The sequence below is a fragment of the Taudactylus pleione genome, unplaced genomic scaffold, assembly GCF_031769625.1.
Source record: "Taudactylus pleione unplaced genomic scaffold, aTauple2 ptg000381l, whole genome shotgun sequence".
Classification (NCBI taxonomy): domain Eukaryota; kingdom Metazoa; phylum Chordata; class Amphibia; order Anura; family Myobatrachidae; genus Taudactylus; species Taudactylus pleione.
Genome location: NW_028284782.1, coordinates 10,174,137 through 10,191,273, shown reverse-complemented (window position 1 = coordinate 10,191,273; position 17,137 = coordinate 10,174,137). Strand labels below are relative to the sequence as shown.

General features: G+C 43.6%; 1 protein-coding gene across 1 annotated transcript in view; it reads left to right on the top strand.

The window, feature by feature from the left end:
- LOC148507867 (cysteine-rich hydrophobic domain-containing protein 2-like) overlaps positions 1-12,694 on the top strand; it is a 46,058-nt gene extending 33,364 nt beyond the window's left edge. The window contains exons 4-6 of the mRNA XM_088445570.1: positions 5,965-6,021; positions 6,108-6,167; positions 7,785-12,694. Coding sequence (XP_088301696.1) covers positions 5,965-6,021; positions 6,108-6,167; positions 7,785-7,835 — 168 coding nt within the window. The 3' untranslated portion in view covers positions 7,836-12,694. The remainder of the gene's footprint in view (positions 1-5,964; positions 6,022-6,107; positions 6,168-7,784) is intronic.
- The last annotated feature ends 4,443 nt before the right edge of the window (positions 12,695-17,137 follow it).

Below are 17,137 nucleotides of genomic sequence, written 5' to 3'. Positions count from 1 at the left end.
ACGCTGCTGGAAGTCTGGACGGAGGCATCGTGGTCTGGGTCCCCCCGCATACCTCTCCTCCGCTGTGGTCAGGTCTGTGTATGCAGCGCTGTGTCCTACCAGACTCTGTGTCTGTGTAGTTGATTTATCAGCGCTGGTTAGTGCAGGAATTGAGTTTCTTTGCATTGTATGTGACTGTGCTAGCGCTGCTGCCTGTACTTTCCATTTCTGACTGTCAGCCTTATTACTGTCCCTGTTCTTTCTGCTAAAGCCCTTGCGGTGCGGTGCTGCAGGGTGGTCTCTCGCCTTTTTAAAACAATTGGTGAGAAGGGTCACATACTTTCTACCATCATGTCTGGAAGTGACATTCCTCTCCGGCTACAGTGTACTACGTGTAAAGTATTTTTAGCGGAGGGGGAGGGTAGCGCGGAGGGCCTCTGCCGGCAGTGTTTGTCAATGGCGCGGCCTATTACGGTTTCAGCACCGGTACAGGAGCCGCCCTGGGCTTGTTTCGCTCAGGCGCTTACAACCTTAGTGGGCCAGTTAGCTCCGCAGCCCGCGTTTACGCAGATGGGTTTGTCCCAGCAATCAGTGGTGTCGTCACCCATGCAGGGTTTCCCAAGACAATTGGTGGTACCCCGCAGTCTCCCTATTTCCCCTCTCTCGGTTTCTCAGGAGCCGGCGTGGGTTAACTCCCTGACTAGTTCTGTACAGTACTTGTCGGATGTGTTGCAAGGGGAGTCTGTGATGCGGCCACATAAACGGCCGGTGGCGTCTGTCGGCTCCTTATGAGGATGACGAAGGGACGTCTGATGATGGGGAGATTCTGGATCCTTGCGATCAGGAACCTCTCCATACTAAGGACGCAGACGCTAGGTCCAAGGTGTATATTCCTGGACTTATTCGGGCAGTCCGCACAGCCTTGGTGATTGAGGACGAAGTTCCCCCAGCGGCTAAATCCAAGTATGCCTTTTTTAAGGATGAGAAGGGTGACGCCACAGTCTTTCCTCTTTCGGGTCAGTTGGTGGACCATTTAGAGGAGGCGTGGAAACAGCCTGGCAAGCGATACCAGCCGCAGAGGCGTCTGGCGGTGGCTTATCTGTTCGCGGATAATTATTTTGCTAAGTGGGAATCCCCTCCACAGGTGGATTCTCATGTGACACGTCTTGTCCGTAGACCCACATTACCAATGCCATCCATGTCCTTCCTTAAAGATGCTACGGACCGCAAGGTGGAGATCTGCCTGATGTCCGCTTATTCCCTTGCGGGGGGGGGGGGGGCAGCGCGGCCGGCTATGGCCATTTGCTGGGTTGCCAGAGCTATGGAGCGCTGGGCGGATTAGTTGGAGGCGTCCTTCGATTCCGGCTGAGCAGGCGGAGTTGATTGGTAATCTCCGTGATTCGGCCACTTATATCAACGAGGCGGCCTTAGACATTAGTACCCTGGTGTCTCGAATTTCTTCAGCAGCGGTGGCTGCTCGTCGCACCTTGTGGTTGCGATCCTGGAAGGCGGACGCTGATTCCAAAAAGGGTTTGGAGGCGTTGCCCTTTAACGGAGAAGTTCTCTTCGGTCCAGATCTGGACAAGATTGTAGCCACACTGGCGGCAGCCAAATCGGCATGTCTCCCGTCGGCCGCTGTCTCTTCTGGTTCAGGACCATCACCCTTTCGGTCTTATAGGGCCCAGGGCAGGTCCAAACCACAGTCTTTTCCCTGACAGGCTGGTCCCAAGAAATCGGCCAAGCCCCGGAAGCAGGCATGGAGTACCAGACGTCCGGCCCCTAAGCCAGATGACAAGCCTGCGGCCTGACGGTCCGGGCCTCCCTTTAGGGGATCCCAAAGTGGGAGGCCGCCTGCTGCAGTTCGCCCGGTGTTGGTCGGTCACCACGACACACTTGGGTTCTCGAGGTGGTCTCCCACGGGTATGCCCTCTCTTTCCGGCACAGACCCCCGGCTCGATTTTTCACCACGGGTCTACCATCAGACCGGAACAAGGCCACGGAGCTGCGGAAGGTCTTGCACACTATGCTCCAGGCTGGAGTTATAGTGCCTGTTCCATTCTCCCAGAGGGGCCAGGGTTTCTATACCAATCTTTTTTTGGTGCAGAAACCCAATGGGTCGTATCGTCCGATTCTCAACCTCAAAGCTCTCAACAAGTCTTTGCGGGTGCCGAAGTTTCGGATGGAGACCCTACGGTCCATCATTCTGGCGCTGGAACCTGGGGACTACATGGTGTCATTGGACATACAGGACGCTTACCTGCATGTCCCTATTCTTTTGCGCCATCAACAGTTCCTCAGGTTTGCAATCCGCAGCGACCACTTTCAGTTTTGGGCGTTGCCTTTTGGCCTGGCGACAGCACCGCGTGTGTTCAACAAGGTGATGGCGGTCATGGCGGCTTCTCTGCGGCTGCAGGGAGTCCGCATGTTGCCGTACTTGGACGACCTTTTATTAGTGGCAGGATCTCCGGACCTCCTTCTGCGCCACTTGGACCTGACCATTGCGCTACTGCAACGGCACGGCTGGTTAATAAACTGGCAGAAGTCCACTCTAATCCCGTCTCGGCGGATTCTGCACCTCGGAGCCTTATTGGACTCGGGACAGCAAAGAATCTTTGTGACGGGGGAAAAGATCTCTGCTTTACAGTCGAGGGTGCGCAGTTGTCTGCACAGTCGCCGGGTGTCTCTCCAATCGGCGATGAGGTTACTGGGCTCCATGGTGTCGGTGTTCGACATGGTGGAATATGCCCAGTTTCACTCCAGATCTCTGCAGCATCTGATCCTGTCCAAGTGGAACGGGCTGCCTCAGTCTCTAAAATCCCAGACAATAGTGCTCACCCTGGAGGTTCGCCTGTCACTTGCCTGGTGGTTGCAGACGACCCATCTCAACAAGGGACGTCCGTTCTGGGTACCAAATTGGGTCCTGTTGACAACGGACGCCAGTCTTCGGGGCTGGGGAGCAGTTTCGGGTCCACACTTGTTCCAGGGCAGGTGGACTCCGACAGAAGCGAAGCTTCCAATCAATATCTTGGAACTCTGAGCGGTCTTCAATGCCCTCCAGCAGGCACATCGGGTTCTCCAGTGTCGCCCAGTGCAGGTCCAGTCGGACAACGCTACCACCGTGGCCTACATAAACCGGCAAGGAGGAACCCAAAGTCGGGCGGCTCTCGTAGAGGTGTCTCGGATCCTGATATGGGCGGAGCGCAATCTTCCGGCCATATCAGCTGTCTTCATCCCGGGAGTGCTAAATTGGGAGGCGGACTTTCTCAGTCGCCAGGACGTTCATCCAGGGGAATGGTCCCTGCACCCGGACGTTTTTCAACTTCTGGTGGACAAGTGGGGTCTTCCAGAGATTGACCTCATGGCGTCCCGGCACAACAACAAGTTGCCGGTGTATGGGTCTCGCACAAGAGACGAAAAGGCGTCTCGGGTGGATGCTCTGTCCGTCCGGTGGATGTTCCGGTTCGCTTACCTGTTTCCTCCGGTTTCACTTCTTCCACGAGTAATCCGGAAATTCAAACAGGAAGGAGGGACGCTCCTGTTGATAGCTCCCGCGTGGCCCAGACGACACTGGTTCTCAGACCTTCTGGGTCTGTCCGTGGACAGTCCTCTGCGGTTGCCGCTACGACCGGACCTTCTGTCTCAGGGTCCTTGTCTTCACCCGGACCTGACTCTGCTGTCTTTGACGGCGTAGCTGTTGAGACAGCCATGTTAAGGTCCAGGGGGTTTTCCAGCTCTGTAGTGCGTACCATGTTACGAGCTCGGAAACCGTCTTCCGCGAGGATATATCATCGCGTGTGGCATACGTTCTTCCAGTGGTGTTGCCCGAGAGGTTATGCACCGCGGGAGTTTCGTCTGTCTCGGATACTCGCCTTCCTACAAGCGGGACTAGATCATGGGCTTCGCCTTGCTTCTTTGAAGGTACAGGTTTCGGCCCTTTCTGTCTGGTTTCACCGTAGGATTGCTACAATCCCGGATGTGCGCACCTTTATGCAAGGTGTTCTCCGCATTCAGCCACCCTTTGTTCCACCTGTGGCGCCTTGGGATTTGGCTGTGGTCCTGAGGGCTCTCCAGGGACCGCCGTTTGAACCACTGGGCTCAGTGGATCTTAAATGGCTAACAGCTAAGACTGTTTTCCTTCTGGCCATAGCTTTGGCCAGATGTGTTTCTGATTTAGGGGCTCTTTCTTGTAGACCCCCTTTCTTGATTTTTCATGGGAACAGGGCAGTGCTCCGCACTCGGCCTGAATTTCTTCCCAAAGTTGTTTCCCAGTTTCATGTTAACGAGGAAATAGTTTTTCTGGCCTTTAACTCACCTGGCCTTTCAGTGAGTGCGGCCACTTTGGATGTTGTGCGGGCCTTAAGGACTTATGTTGACCGCACTTCTTCGTTTAGGAAGTCGGACGCCTTGTTTGTTCTCTATGGCTTCCGTAAAAAGGGTTGGCCTGCTTCAAAGCAAACTTTGGCAGCCTGGATCCGTATGGCTATTTCTGAAGCTTATCTTCATGAAGGTCTGCCGGTTCCTCCTTCTCTGAAGGCTCATTCCACTAGGTCTGTGGGTCCTTCGTGGGCAGCTCGACGTGGTGCCTCTGCAGTCCAGATCTGCAAGGCTGCTACGTGGTCCTCTGTCCATACCTTCGTGAGGTATTACAAGTTTGACACCTTCGCCTCTCAGGATGCTTCCTTCGGGCGGCGGATTTTCCTTTCAGCACAGGAGCGTCCCCACCCTTAAAGGATACTGCTTTGGGACATCCCCAAGGTATCCTGTGGATACCCTGTGAACCCTTAAGTAGAAAATATGAGATATGGTAAGAACTTACATTTGTTATCTCTATTTCTACGAAGTCCATAGGGTTCCACAGGACTCCCGCCCTGTCGCACCTATGCTGCAGATGGGCTTTGCTCTGGTCACCGGTTTTTCCGTTTCCCCTGGTGAGAATGTGATTCTTGTGTGTATCCAGATCTTCTTTCTCTCTCTTCCTTCTCCTCCTCCGGCCTATGGCTTGGTACAAAACTGAGATGCCTTGGCTCGGGGGCGGGGTATAGGAGGGGGGACCCTAGTGCATCCTGGGAGGCTGAAAGCTTAACTCTATGGTGCCCGATGACTGACGTCACACCTATACCCCAAGGTATCCTGTGGAACCCTATGGACTTCATAGAAATAGAGATAACAAAGGTAAGTTCTTACCATCTCTCATTATTTATGTGAAGTATAGAAGGTCTTTATTCTGCGCTAGCAGGGTCCATGATATACAGTTGCTGCTGCAATCCCTCCATCATGCAATATCCCAACATCAGTACTGTAGTTCTATCGCTAGGACTCTGAAGGTGTAAATATTGTACTAAGATTTTGAACATTGGCTGCAAGATTCTGTGGCAAGAAACATGGCTGACAAAGGATTTGCTTATGAAGCCTATGTGGCTATTGGGAATTCTGCCCAATCATCAGGGACCCGTAGAGTGTAGTGGTTGGCAGTGGGTCTCTGCAGTACTGCTAAGGGTAAAGAAGTGAAATCGTTTAATATAGAGCTCTGAATGTCTCTTTGAAACAATGTGTATATACAGTATAGCTACTTTGGTGGCATATCAGTGAATAGGTTTTACAAATACCCAGTGAATATGGAAACTTAACTTTTTATTTCTCTTTCTATCTGTCCTGCAGCAATCTGACTTAGTTAATAAAATGACCCAAAAACAAGATTCTCTCTATTGAAATATATACAGGATTTACTTTTATTTTACAACTCAAGTAATACAAATGGATTTCAGCTACACTGGGCAAAGGACAACTATTGTATTGTTTGTCTTGCAAAGAATGTGTTGGTATAAATGTACTTTCTCCGGCCTTTCAACCAACTGTATGCATCATTGGAGAGCTCTATGTCAGTGCTTCATATGATGTATGCTGTCTTTAGCAATCACCTATGTATAACAGCAGGAGCAGAAAAATCCAGGCTAATTTCCAATGTTGAATCTTATATTCTGCTAGACCAGAAGATCAATTCACAAACTTTTGGACTGGGAGAACAACAGATTGTATCACAAGGTAAGAGGTTCATAGGTAAATGTACATGAAAGGATGTATTCAGTGGTTTTTCATTAACATTGCAACCATAATGTTTTTTTCCCCAGCTTGGCTTGCACTGGAAATTAAGCAGAAGGAAATGTGAATCAAACAATTTGATGGAATATGTGAGTATTACTGTCTGTATTTTATATTATGCATTTCAAGTACACTTTGTAGTTCTCATATCGAGCCATATTCAATTAGAGGTGAAGTTTTCGCCTGTCCAATTGTTCGCTTCATTCGCCTGTTTCAGAGGCAAATTTATTCCGAGCTCGTCCCCGCTTTTCACCTAATTCAATTGCAAAACAGGCGAAAACGGAAATAGGCAAATGCGGAACAAGCGAAAAGTACTGAAAGAATTGGGGAAATCAGTCTGTGCCCCAGAAAAAGATACATTAACATAGGGAATCAATATAGATGTGTACTAATAGCCCTAATAAAACTATTTTGCGTACTTAAGTTGTGCAAATTGCTTGCTATTAGCGTCTAGGTAAAAGTGGTGAAGAATGGCATAAAGCTGTATGTTATGAAAATAAGTAGTCCTGTCAAATTTGGGGTGCTTGAAAATGGGTGCTAGCATATTTTTATGTCTCCTAAAGTGAACTTTTAAAAAGCGTGAAACATCCACCTGCTGCGTGCACCTGCAATCCCAAAAACACCTGACACATACTTGGGGACCCCCAAGAAGTCTCTTTCGATACTTTTAATGTTTATCCCCCCACTTTTTAAATTTTCACCCCAAAAATGACGTCTTTTTTGGGGTGTTCTTAGGTTTTTGTTTCTGGTTTGTTTGTTTTTTGTTTGTTTTTTTGTAGATTTGTCCTTTGGGGGCTGTCCCAAGGGGTCTGAGTTGTTTCCCCACGTTTGGACCCCAAAATAAAGATTTTGCATTTCTTTTCACCAGCTATTGACTGGAGAATCATTTTTGGAGAATTGTTTCCACATAGGCGAAATTGTCCTGGAATTGAATTTGGCAAAAAAAAATTTTAGGCAAATTTTACGCAAAAAAAAAAAGGCGAATATGGCTTTTTGCCTCTAATTGAATTCCCTTCATAAACTTCTCACATCTCTACCAGAAGACAATGGCCGGTATCTTATTTCCAATGGCTAATTGATCCGACAGGGGCTATCCAATTAGCCCCAATAGCCGTCACTTATCGATGATGGTTTAACTTGGCGAAACAAAATTCCGCAATCGGCCCCATTTTCGTTGCCGCGATCGCGAAAGCCCAGGTTTTCTTGGACCCTGTGTGTTTTCGGATGAAAACGGGACATTTTTCTTGTGAAAAAAACTCTTAACTGGATAGCCCCATAATGAAAATGGTTGTGACCTTACTGCTAACTACCGCAGCAACATTTCCAGTGCATTCTCTCAACCAATAGCTTCCCTACAGTTACAGAGAGCATACCAGAGCTTATATTGCACTCAGTGTAGCGCTGTCACTGAGCACATTGGAATATACAGAGCGCTCCTATCAGAAACCTCTGCTTTGGAGCTTTATACTTTGAAATCTCTTACTACTGCAAGTGACTTTGGCATAAAATGAAATCGCATCACTTGTCCTTTTCCTTTGCTCTATACGCTATGCGGATTCTCCATTGTGAAGTGTTTCTATTTGTTTTATTATTATATTATGCTAACTAAAAACAGCAAGTTCCTATTAATACACGGTTTTCACTAACTTTGAAATAGAATCTTTGTAAGCAGATTTGTTGACAGCAGTTGCATTCTTTTGTTACAGGTCATACTTATAGAATTCTTACCAAAGTATCCCATCTTTCGACCGGACTGAAAAGAAAACGCCCCTCTTCATTTCATGTTGTTTTGTTACCTGTCATTCCTACCCTTCGTGCCTTTTTTAGATGGTTTTGGAAAGAAAAGGTATACTACTATTGTGTTTTAAAAACACAAAAGGCTGTCTTGTATAGCAGTATGGTATCCTAATAGTTCCAGTATTTTTTATTGTGTAGGAAAAGGAAAAAAAACGAGATTTGCACACTTATTTTTTATGTTAAGGGAAGCTTTCTGTATTGCACTTCATTTTAGCCTGTGCAGTGCAAAAGTGTCAAGCCGCTCTCATAACGCTCACAGCACCTCACACACCTGGAATTAATGTTCTATACACATACATGTATATAGTTGCAGTTAGGGATGTACGTCAGTGCTGCTTTAACTAGCTTGTTGCCTTATTGTACCTATTTTCCACTATTATAACGAATTGTTCAATCCATTTCCATTTTTACACTTCTGCAAACCACACACAGTTATACACTTCTCTTCTAAAGCAGGGCAAGCAAGCGCCTGTTCTCTAGGCCCTGTGCAGGCTTGGCATGCTGCAGGGACTCAAAGTTCAGCACATCTGGAGAGTCACAAATTGCCCTAACCTGTTATAAAGGATGAGGTTCATGTATAGCTGCACAGATCTATCTATATAAACTAGACATTCTTTGATTAGTTAGAGAGAGATGTGATGTGTCAAGACCTCAAAATGCGATATATATTGCAGGCTGAAATGGATTATTTAACCAAAAACCATGTAAATATTGCCTTTTTCAGACCTGCAAGTGTTATAATTCTGTTTACAGAATGTAATATAGCTGTTACAATGTTGCCAATGATTCTGTATCAATTTTAAATGTACATGTAGGCATCATTTGATTGTATGAACCATTTCACTCTGGTATTTAAATGACTTTGCTTTGTGCTGCTGGTCTCTCATCAGCTGTGGCCAACAGTCTGTTTTTGTTTTCTTTGTAAAGCCATAATCAGATGGTTTATGGAGGGGAAGAGAGAGAGCAGACCTGTGTGTGAGCGGGAAGCAGACCTCTACCGTCCTGTAAATGATTTTGAGAATTTACCTAGAGAACTTGAAGATTTGATATTGACGTGTTGTGGAGTACATGACAGACCACTGCCTCATTAGCTGGGTAAATTTGGTGTCTGTCTTTAATTTGTCTCCTTCCCATTACTTAGAAGGCATAGGGTATGATGTGTACAGGTGATGCCAAGAATTGAATTCTTTCATTGTGTAGACGTTAACTGAACCAAGCTTCCTCTGCTAAAGCAAGCAGTCTAATAATGGCACTGTAAAATCATTGTTGGTATTCACTGTCCTTTACGTTGTGGATTTATACGGATACTGATGTATAGCTAACTGTTTTCAGTATTTAGAGATGAAAAGACACTAATTTGGTTAAATAAAAAAAAGTTTATTTTCTTTGTTTATAGCCCCTGTCTATTTTGTATTGTTTATTGACTGTACCCTGAGAAATAATTATTATATTGCTAGAAAGGTTTAATAATTTTAAGTAAACTGTTCTTTGTCAAACATTTCTAAATCTTCCCTTAGTCATATTGTAGTTGGTAGGAAACGGTATGTTCATGTGTTTACTGGCATCCTGGAGCTGTCCTATATTGGCATAGTGTATGTTGGCTATTTGTGCGTTTTTGGGTTTTTAAAAATGCTCTAGTAAAGTAGAAGAAATGCTGCTGTACTATTGATAGGTCATTTTGTAGTTTAAAAAGCCCTGTTGTATTTCAAGTAGCCACTTAACTTGTACTGTATGGTCAGTAATGCAGCGTCAGGTGCCTGCATCTAGCTTACGACATCAGTCGTTGTCGCTTTCTGAGATATACTGCTCTATATTTGCCTCTAGTATGTTCAGTTAAAATATCAACTCACAATTTTGGTTGTTTAATTTTTTTCTGAAGTCACATCCAGACAGCTTTCTGGCGGTGCAATTCACACACGGCACAAGAGAAAATCACGTGTCCGACAAATACCTACTCCTACAATGTTTGTCCTAAATTCAGTCATATAAATCTGTTCTCCGATTTAAAATTAAAAAAGCTATGTTTTATATATTGCCCATGACTGTATTAGAAGTAATCAGCCATGGTGCCATATGAGCTGAAAGATATATTATTGCCAACTGTGACCTTAAGGAAGCCATCTTGGCTGGAAAATAAATTTTGGGCCTGAATCTTTCCACTACACCAATGATCATGATTGTCCAAAATGACAAATCATAACATGAATATAACAAAGATTTCAGTATACATTTCTTTAATTCCATCCTATGTTTTGTGCATTAACATATTCTCTTTAACAGATGTGTTTTGTGCACTTTTAAGTCCACTATAGGCCTCTGCTATATTTAAAGTGTCAATTATGCCATCTTTGTTTCTTATTCTTGTTTCCAGTTGTGCAGTCATCCCTTTTAGTTCTGAAATTGGGTTTGCAATGGGTATTAGGTCTTTTTTGTTTTTCTAAAAAAAAGCAATAATTACCCCAGAAGCGATATTTGAACCACTAAACTGAATGTATAATACTGTGCAAATCTAGCCATCTACTCTTGTTCTTGTTTTGAAAAGGTAATTATAATAGGTTTATATTTCATAAACTAGATGTATGCAAACATTTAAAAATGGTAAATTTTTTTGTTATATATAAATATTTTACTAACATGATTGTAAATTGAATATAACCCATTAAAATATATTGGCTGCTATTGTATTACTAAGAAACTCCTATCCTTAGCCTTCTTGAATAATGCTGGCCACATACCGTACAATCCTCCGAATCCAATTTGGTTGCAAATCTGACTGTTCGGCAAGGAGTCCCAGCTCTAGGATCTTTTCCATTGCATGAAAACTGTACTTTTTGAAGAGGTTTGTACCCCTAAGCCAGTAGAGTGCATTTCTGATATCTTATAGCAGCATTTATCATGTCTGATTATGATCAATTTCAATCAGAGTATTATTTGGTATTGGGGTCATTTTTAGATGACAGAAGTGTGATGTCAGGACAAATAACCAGTATTGCTGTTTATATTAGTGTGTGGCCAGCAATATAGTTTCATTGTCTGTGGAGAGTGTCAATCACCTTGCTACTACTTCCTCTTCTGGATACACTGACATGACAGCAGGCTGCCTCTTCACTGATCCGAGTCCATTGGTTTCTGTTTGTTACTTTTTAGTGTGAAAAAGGGAGGGGTGGTATCTACTGTCACCTATGGAATAAGGCCATGTTGAAAGGACTTTGACATTGTGAATGGGATCGTATTGACTTGAGTAGTGGAATTCTCTAGCTTATTATTTTCATTATTTGTGTATTTCTTAAATGTGCTAGCCGACACCAGCTGATCAGATATTGGCTTTTATTAGTAGACAAAGCATACATCACTTGTTTGCTCTGTGTTACAGTTGGGCATTTGCAATTTGCACAAATGTCTTTTTATATTTGACTTTTCAGTTGTTAAATACACATTAAACCTGGCTTCAATACTTCGTGTACCTAGATTGTTCACACTGTGCCCTGTCTGCACTATTTTTCCCCATAATGCCTTCCTTCCTCAAGCTGTCCAGGGTTTGCTAATTAGGGGTTTAAATTAAATGGTGAGTGGTCCGGTTTTGGCTCAGATCTTCATGCCAAGTTTGGATTTCAGAACGAGACAAAATGTCATCTTTCACGAACATATGTTGCCTCGTTCTGATATTCGAACTTTGCGGGAAGATCCAACCCAGAACTGGACCGCTCATCTCTACATAAGTTGGATCATTTTTTTAATATTTGTTTGTACAACAGATTGTTACAATGCAGGTGACTAAAGTGGACCACACACTTTAATAAGGTTGGGTGGTGTATTTATGTTTGTCCAAGTTTTCTTACAGTTGCTGCCCTGTTATAGGGATAATATGAATAGATACTGCAATCAAAATGTAAATTCAAAGTAAAATGTTAAAATTTGGTAACAAATGTAATTATTATTCTGGTTCCTTTTCCTCCCTCCTGAATCTGTAAATATTTTTTCATGCTGTATCATTAGCCTAAGATATCTAACATTTCTCTGTTTGAAATGTAAAATCTGAATGCCTGATGCAATATGTTCGCTTGAAAATATGTTCTATTTTAGTTGTTTACAGTATATCAGATACTTAAGCTGCATACACACACAACGATTTTGTTACCAACGATTATCTGTCAGATTTTTTTAAAGTGTAATGAACGATTTTTTTTTTAACTACAAACGATTTTTGCATATTCCCTTAATGAAAATCGCTGAGTTGACAAGTCTGACTGAACTACAAAAACATGAACGCGCATGAACGGTAATCGTTCATCGTTTGACTCAGAATGTGAACGATTTTTTCAAACTATTATCGTTAAAAGATATCGTTTAACAATAATCATTAAAAAAATCGTTGTGTGTATGTAGCTTAATTAATAAAATTAGCTCATATGCATTCAGCAAAGTCTATGTAAAGAGCTGACTTTCAGTCTGCATTATACATTGAAGATCAATGAATTGCTATATCAAGGACTGTATTATTCATAATTTTTTTATCCAGCATCAGTATTAGCAGTGCAAATCCATTGTGAGGCACAAGGAATTTATGTTGAACTCCCCATTTAAGGACTTGTACCTTGCATCTGGTCTGCTTATAAATCAGTCTCTCTTATTGAAAAGTAACACCGGGACATAAACTGAGCCTCTTTGTTGCCAGCCGTGGGATAAGCAAATGGACGGACAGAAGTAACATAGATGTGCCAAACATATGATCCAAACTGTACCTTTGAGTGGAACTCAATGAGGGAATTGTCACTTTCGAATTGTTGGTCAAATAAACTGCATTTCAACTGTTAAAATAAAAGTGAACATCTTTCCTTTTGACTCTGTTTAGTACTCTGGACTTTAGTAAATGTTTTATACATAAGTTATGTTCCCATATGATGATATTGCTCCTCTAAAGGTGCCTATCCACTAGACTATTAAAATGAGCGATTGAACGATATTGTTCGAAAAATTGGCCTTTTAGACATCTATCATCGTGCAAACATGCTGGTCAACCTGACGATAACGTCAGGTTCAGCATGTTTGCAGATGATTGATTGTGCCTATACTGAACGACTGCTCGTTTAGTGTAGGCACATCACAGACTGACAAACGACTGCACGATTACAATGTCGTAATCGTGCAGTCTATTGCCTGTCTTCTAGTGGATAGGCACCTTAAGTGTCAAACACTTGGATCTGTACATTGGAACCCACATGTATTCCCAATGTGGAAAAATACACTTTTGCTTGTCAAAGGCCTGAATGCAACCAGTATATGATCTACATGTTCTAAACACAGAATTATATGTAACGATACTCAGGGGCATTTCCAATTAAGGTAAAGTTTGTCAAAAATATCCCACCTGCAGGGTTTTCCCGCAGGTGTGAGATCTTTGGTATTCACTATTCAACACGTTTTTATTTTATTTTGAGCGCCTCTAGAGCAGTTCCAATTTTCCCTAAAAACCATATTTTAAGGAAAAATTGTCGGCACCTGCTCTGAACCCCTTTTGGATACCATCCACTAATTAAGCAATTAAGTTTCCAATTAGCTTAATTAATCCTTAATTACCTTCAGCCGCACTGTCGTCCTTCTGTCTTCTCCAGCGGTGCAGATAGCTTCCACGGACCACTGGGCACAAAACAGGTACTACTTTTAAACCTGCACCCCTTCCTCGCACACATTACATTACACTACTGCCGGTAACACCCTGCACTCCCTCCCCGCACACACTACAGCTGTGCACCCTGCACCCCCTCCCCGCGCACACCTACCTACACTACTGTAATTAACCCTGCACCCCTACACTACCCCAGCCAGGAACTAAATCTGACATAAGTTTCCTCCTCCGCAACTTGACTGGCAGGAGGGGAGCTGACTGCGAGGATGAGAGACCCAGGAGTGGCCGGACCACATCAGTAAGTGCCCTGTGTTCTGTGGCTCCATCTTTTTTTTTTTTTTTTTTCCCCCTAAGTGGTATTTTGCCTGCAAAAGACTCCGCAACCAATTTTTTAAATTGGATACTGCGAGTATCAGGAGCATGCATACCCACGGTAATCCAAAACTGTTTGCAAGATCTTTGTAATATTTTGAGGCCAAAAACCCACACTCAATTAGATATGCCACTCAGTGGCCACTTTATTTTGTACACTTCCCTAATACTGATTAGGATCCTCCTTATTACTCAAAACAGCCTGAATTCTTTGAGGCATGGATTCAACAAGGTGCTGGATCTATGGAGATTCTGGTTCATGTTAACATTACATTACACAGTAGCTGCATTTTTATGCTGCAAACCTCCCATTCCATCATATCCCAAATCTGGTGACTATTGAGATCATTGGAGCATACTGAACTCATTGTCATGTTCGTGGAACCAATCTGAGTTGATGGTTGTCTTGTGACATGGTGTGTTATCCTGTTGCAAGATTGCAGCTAAAAAGGTATGCATAATACTCCAAGGTTGGTTGTGGCATTAATACGCTGCCCAATTGATATTAGGCAACCTTTATATGTGCCAGGAAAACATTCCTCACACTATTACACTACCAGCATCAGCCTGAACCGTTGACACAAGGCACAATAGATCGATGGCTGTAGATCTTGGCCCTGCATGTCACATCACAAATAAATATCGTCGTAGTAGAGCAGGCAACATTTCTCCAATCTTCAACTGTCCAGTTTTACTGAGCATGTGCCCACTGTAGCTTCAGTTTCCTGTTCTTAGGTGACAAGAGTAGCCGTTATTGTAGTATCTCATCCATTTCAAGGTTTTATCCTTTTCTGCATACCACTCTTAAACAACGTTAGAATATGTGAATTACTGTCAGTTTGAAGTTGAACCAGTCTTGTCCTGCTGCTCTAAAAAATCCCAGGCAATCAGTACTGTAAATTAATTAAGTCACCCTCTCTGAATCCTACAATGATTCTACAGCCAGTCACTAGATTACATTTCTTCCTCATTCTGAACAACTGAACCTCTTGTACATTTGTGCATGCTGTAATGCTTTGATTTGTTGTCACATAATTGGCCGGCCAGTTATTTTCATTAAATAACTCTGTATTAGTACCTAATAAAATGGCAACCGTGTGCATGTGGCAGCATGGCCCTCGTTGATGACGCCTGTCGGACCTGCATGCAGGTCTGGCTGGTGATGTCGACTATGTGAAGGAGCCTGCATAGTCAGAGACATTGTGTACACACTAGACTATGTTGCCGACTGCATCGGACGACATCGTCTAGTGTGTACCAGCCATTAGGCCAGTTTGCAAATATCCAGAAAATTGGCCACACATGCATGTGGATTTGTGTGCATCTTACACACCTGCCTACGAGTGGATATGGAGGCAGGACGTACAGTCTAACAGGATCAGTGCAAGAAGTGTATTTTCATGTAATGTAAACAGACTTAGACCTGCACAGACATATTTGTTTGTCACCGCCATATCAATAGTGGGTGTCTGAGGATTGGTGCAGATGACAGACTTTTACCAGCACAAGTGAACATATTCTGATTGCGGATTCAACACAGAGGCAGATGAGTGCTTTCTTCTGGAACGGATACAAATTAAACTTAGTTAAGGTAGTACACAACACTTTTCTATCTAGCAAATTGCAGCCTAACTGTATTTGTCCCATGTTCTTGTGCTTCCAAACTACTTAAGCAATATGTACAAGTGCATGACGTTCTGAAATAAAGCTTGCACTCCTCTAAGACTGCCATTACTCAAGAGACTACTCACCTTCAACTCCTCACTAAAGTTGGCCATAGACTGCACGATACTGATGAGGGGAGGAGCGACTGTCTCCATAGACTGTAAGATGTATCAAGGTGATCTCCATTCAGTGCCGAAGTCATCTAAATGATGGACGGAGGATGGGACAGGTTTGATTTTGTTCAGCCATTTTCAGTATTACACTGGACAATAGTAATTTTATCGGCTGATCTGAACAATTATTGTTAAGTGTATAGCCAGCCTAACACCTTCCATATATAAATCTCTGACCTCATCAGGAGATACTCTGCCTCATTCCCTTTCTAATTTATCATGTCCAAAACTTCTCTCATGCTACTCCCACTTATTGGATTTCCTACCCCATGTAGCTAAACTCTACCTTAAACTTAATTCATTCAAGTATTCTATAAAAATACACGTCTTCACTATAGTCTGTCCTACCCAACTGCTGCTACTCTATTTGGATACTACTAGCTACCATCCCAAATGCCACCCAAGTCCCACTAGCTTACCCTATACCTCTAGAGTAGGAGTGGGCAATAAGCAGCCTCCCAGCTATTTTAGTACTACAAATCCCAGCACGCCCTTTTGTTCATGCTAAAACTTGCAAGGCATGCTGGGATGTGTAGATCAACAACAGCTGGAGGGCCACTTATTGCACACCCCTGCTCTAGAGTCATTATACTTGCTGTGCAACTGTAGTTTTGTGGTGCCTTCCATTAAATACTGGTATTAGTATATGTGACATTGTCCCAATTGGTAGCAAAAAAAATTATGATTAAAATGAGAATGATGAACTATACATACAAGTAGCACCCACTTGTTTGAAAAAAATATCCTTGTTTAGAAACCAGAAATACGGATACCTGTTGCCTAGTTGGTAGACTGATTCAAAGCCACCGATTGCATGATGGCATTGGCAGGGAAAGGAAGATAACATGAGGGAGAGTGCCCTGCTAGTGACAATTTACAAAGGGAGGGGCTGCCAGATGTGTGACACATAAGAGTGAGTCAGTGGCCAGGGATAAAAGGGTGGGTTAGGGGGCAGTGCTGGTAAGTTTTGATAAAGAAATGGGTTTCGAAAGCCCATTTAAAGATTTGACGGGAGAAGAGTCTGCTGAGCAGAGGGAGTGAGTTCCTGTGGTGGAGAGCAAAATGGGAGAAATCCTGGAGGTAGGAGTGGGAGGAGGTAAACGGTTGGGAAGAAAGGTGGTGGTCATTGGCAGAGATGTGATGAGGTTAGAGTTATAGGAGGGAGAGGACTGTGTGTGGGCTATGCGGGTGATTTGGACTCTAGGGTAAGGCAGATACAGAACGCTTAGAGAAAAATGAGCTGAGGAGTGATGTTGAGGATGGATGGGAATGGAGAGAGGTGGGAGTAAAGAAGACCAGATAGAGTTTGCACTAGTCCAGTCAAAGGATGACAAGTGAGTGGATGAAGTCTTCAATGCTTCAGGCTGAGAAAAGGTCTAATCCTGAAGATATTGAAAAAGGTGGCAGTGGCATCAGTGGTAGAAGG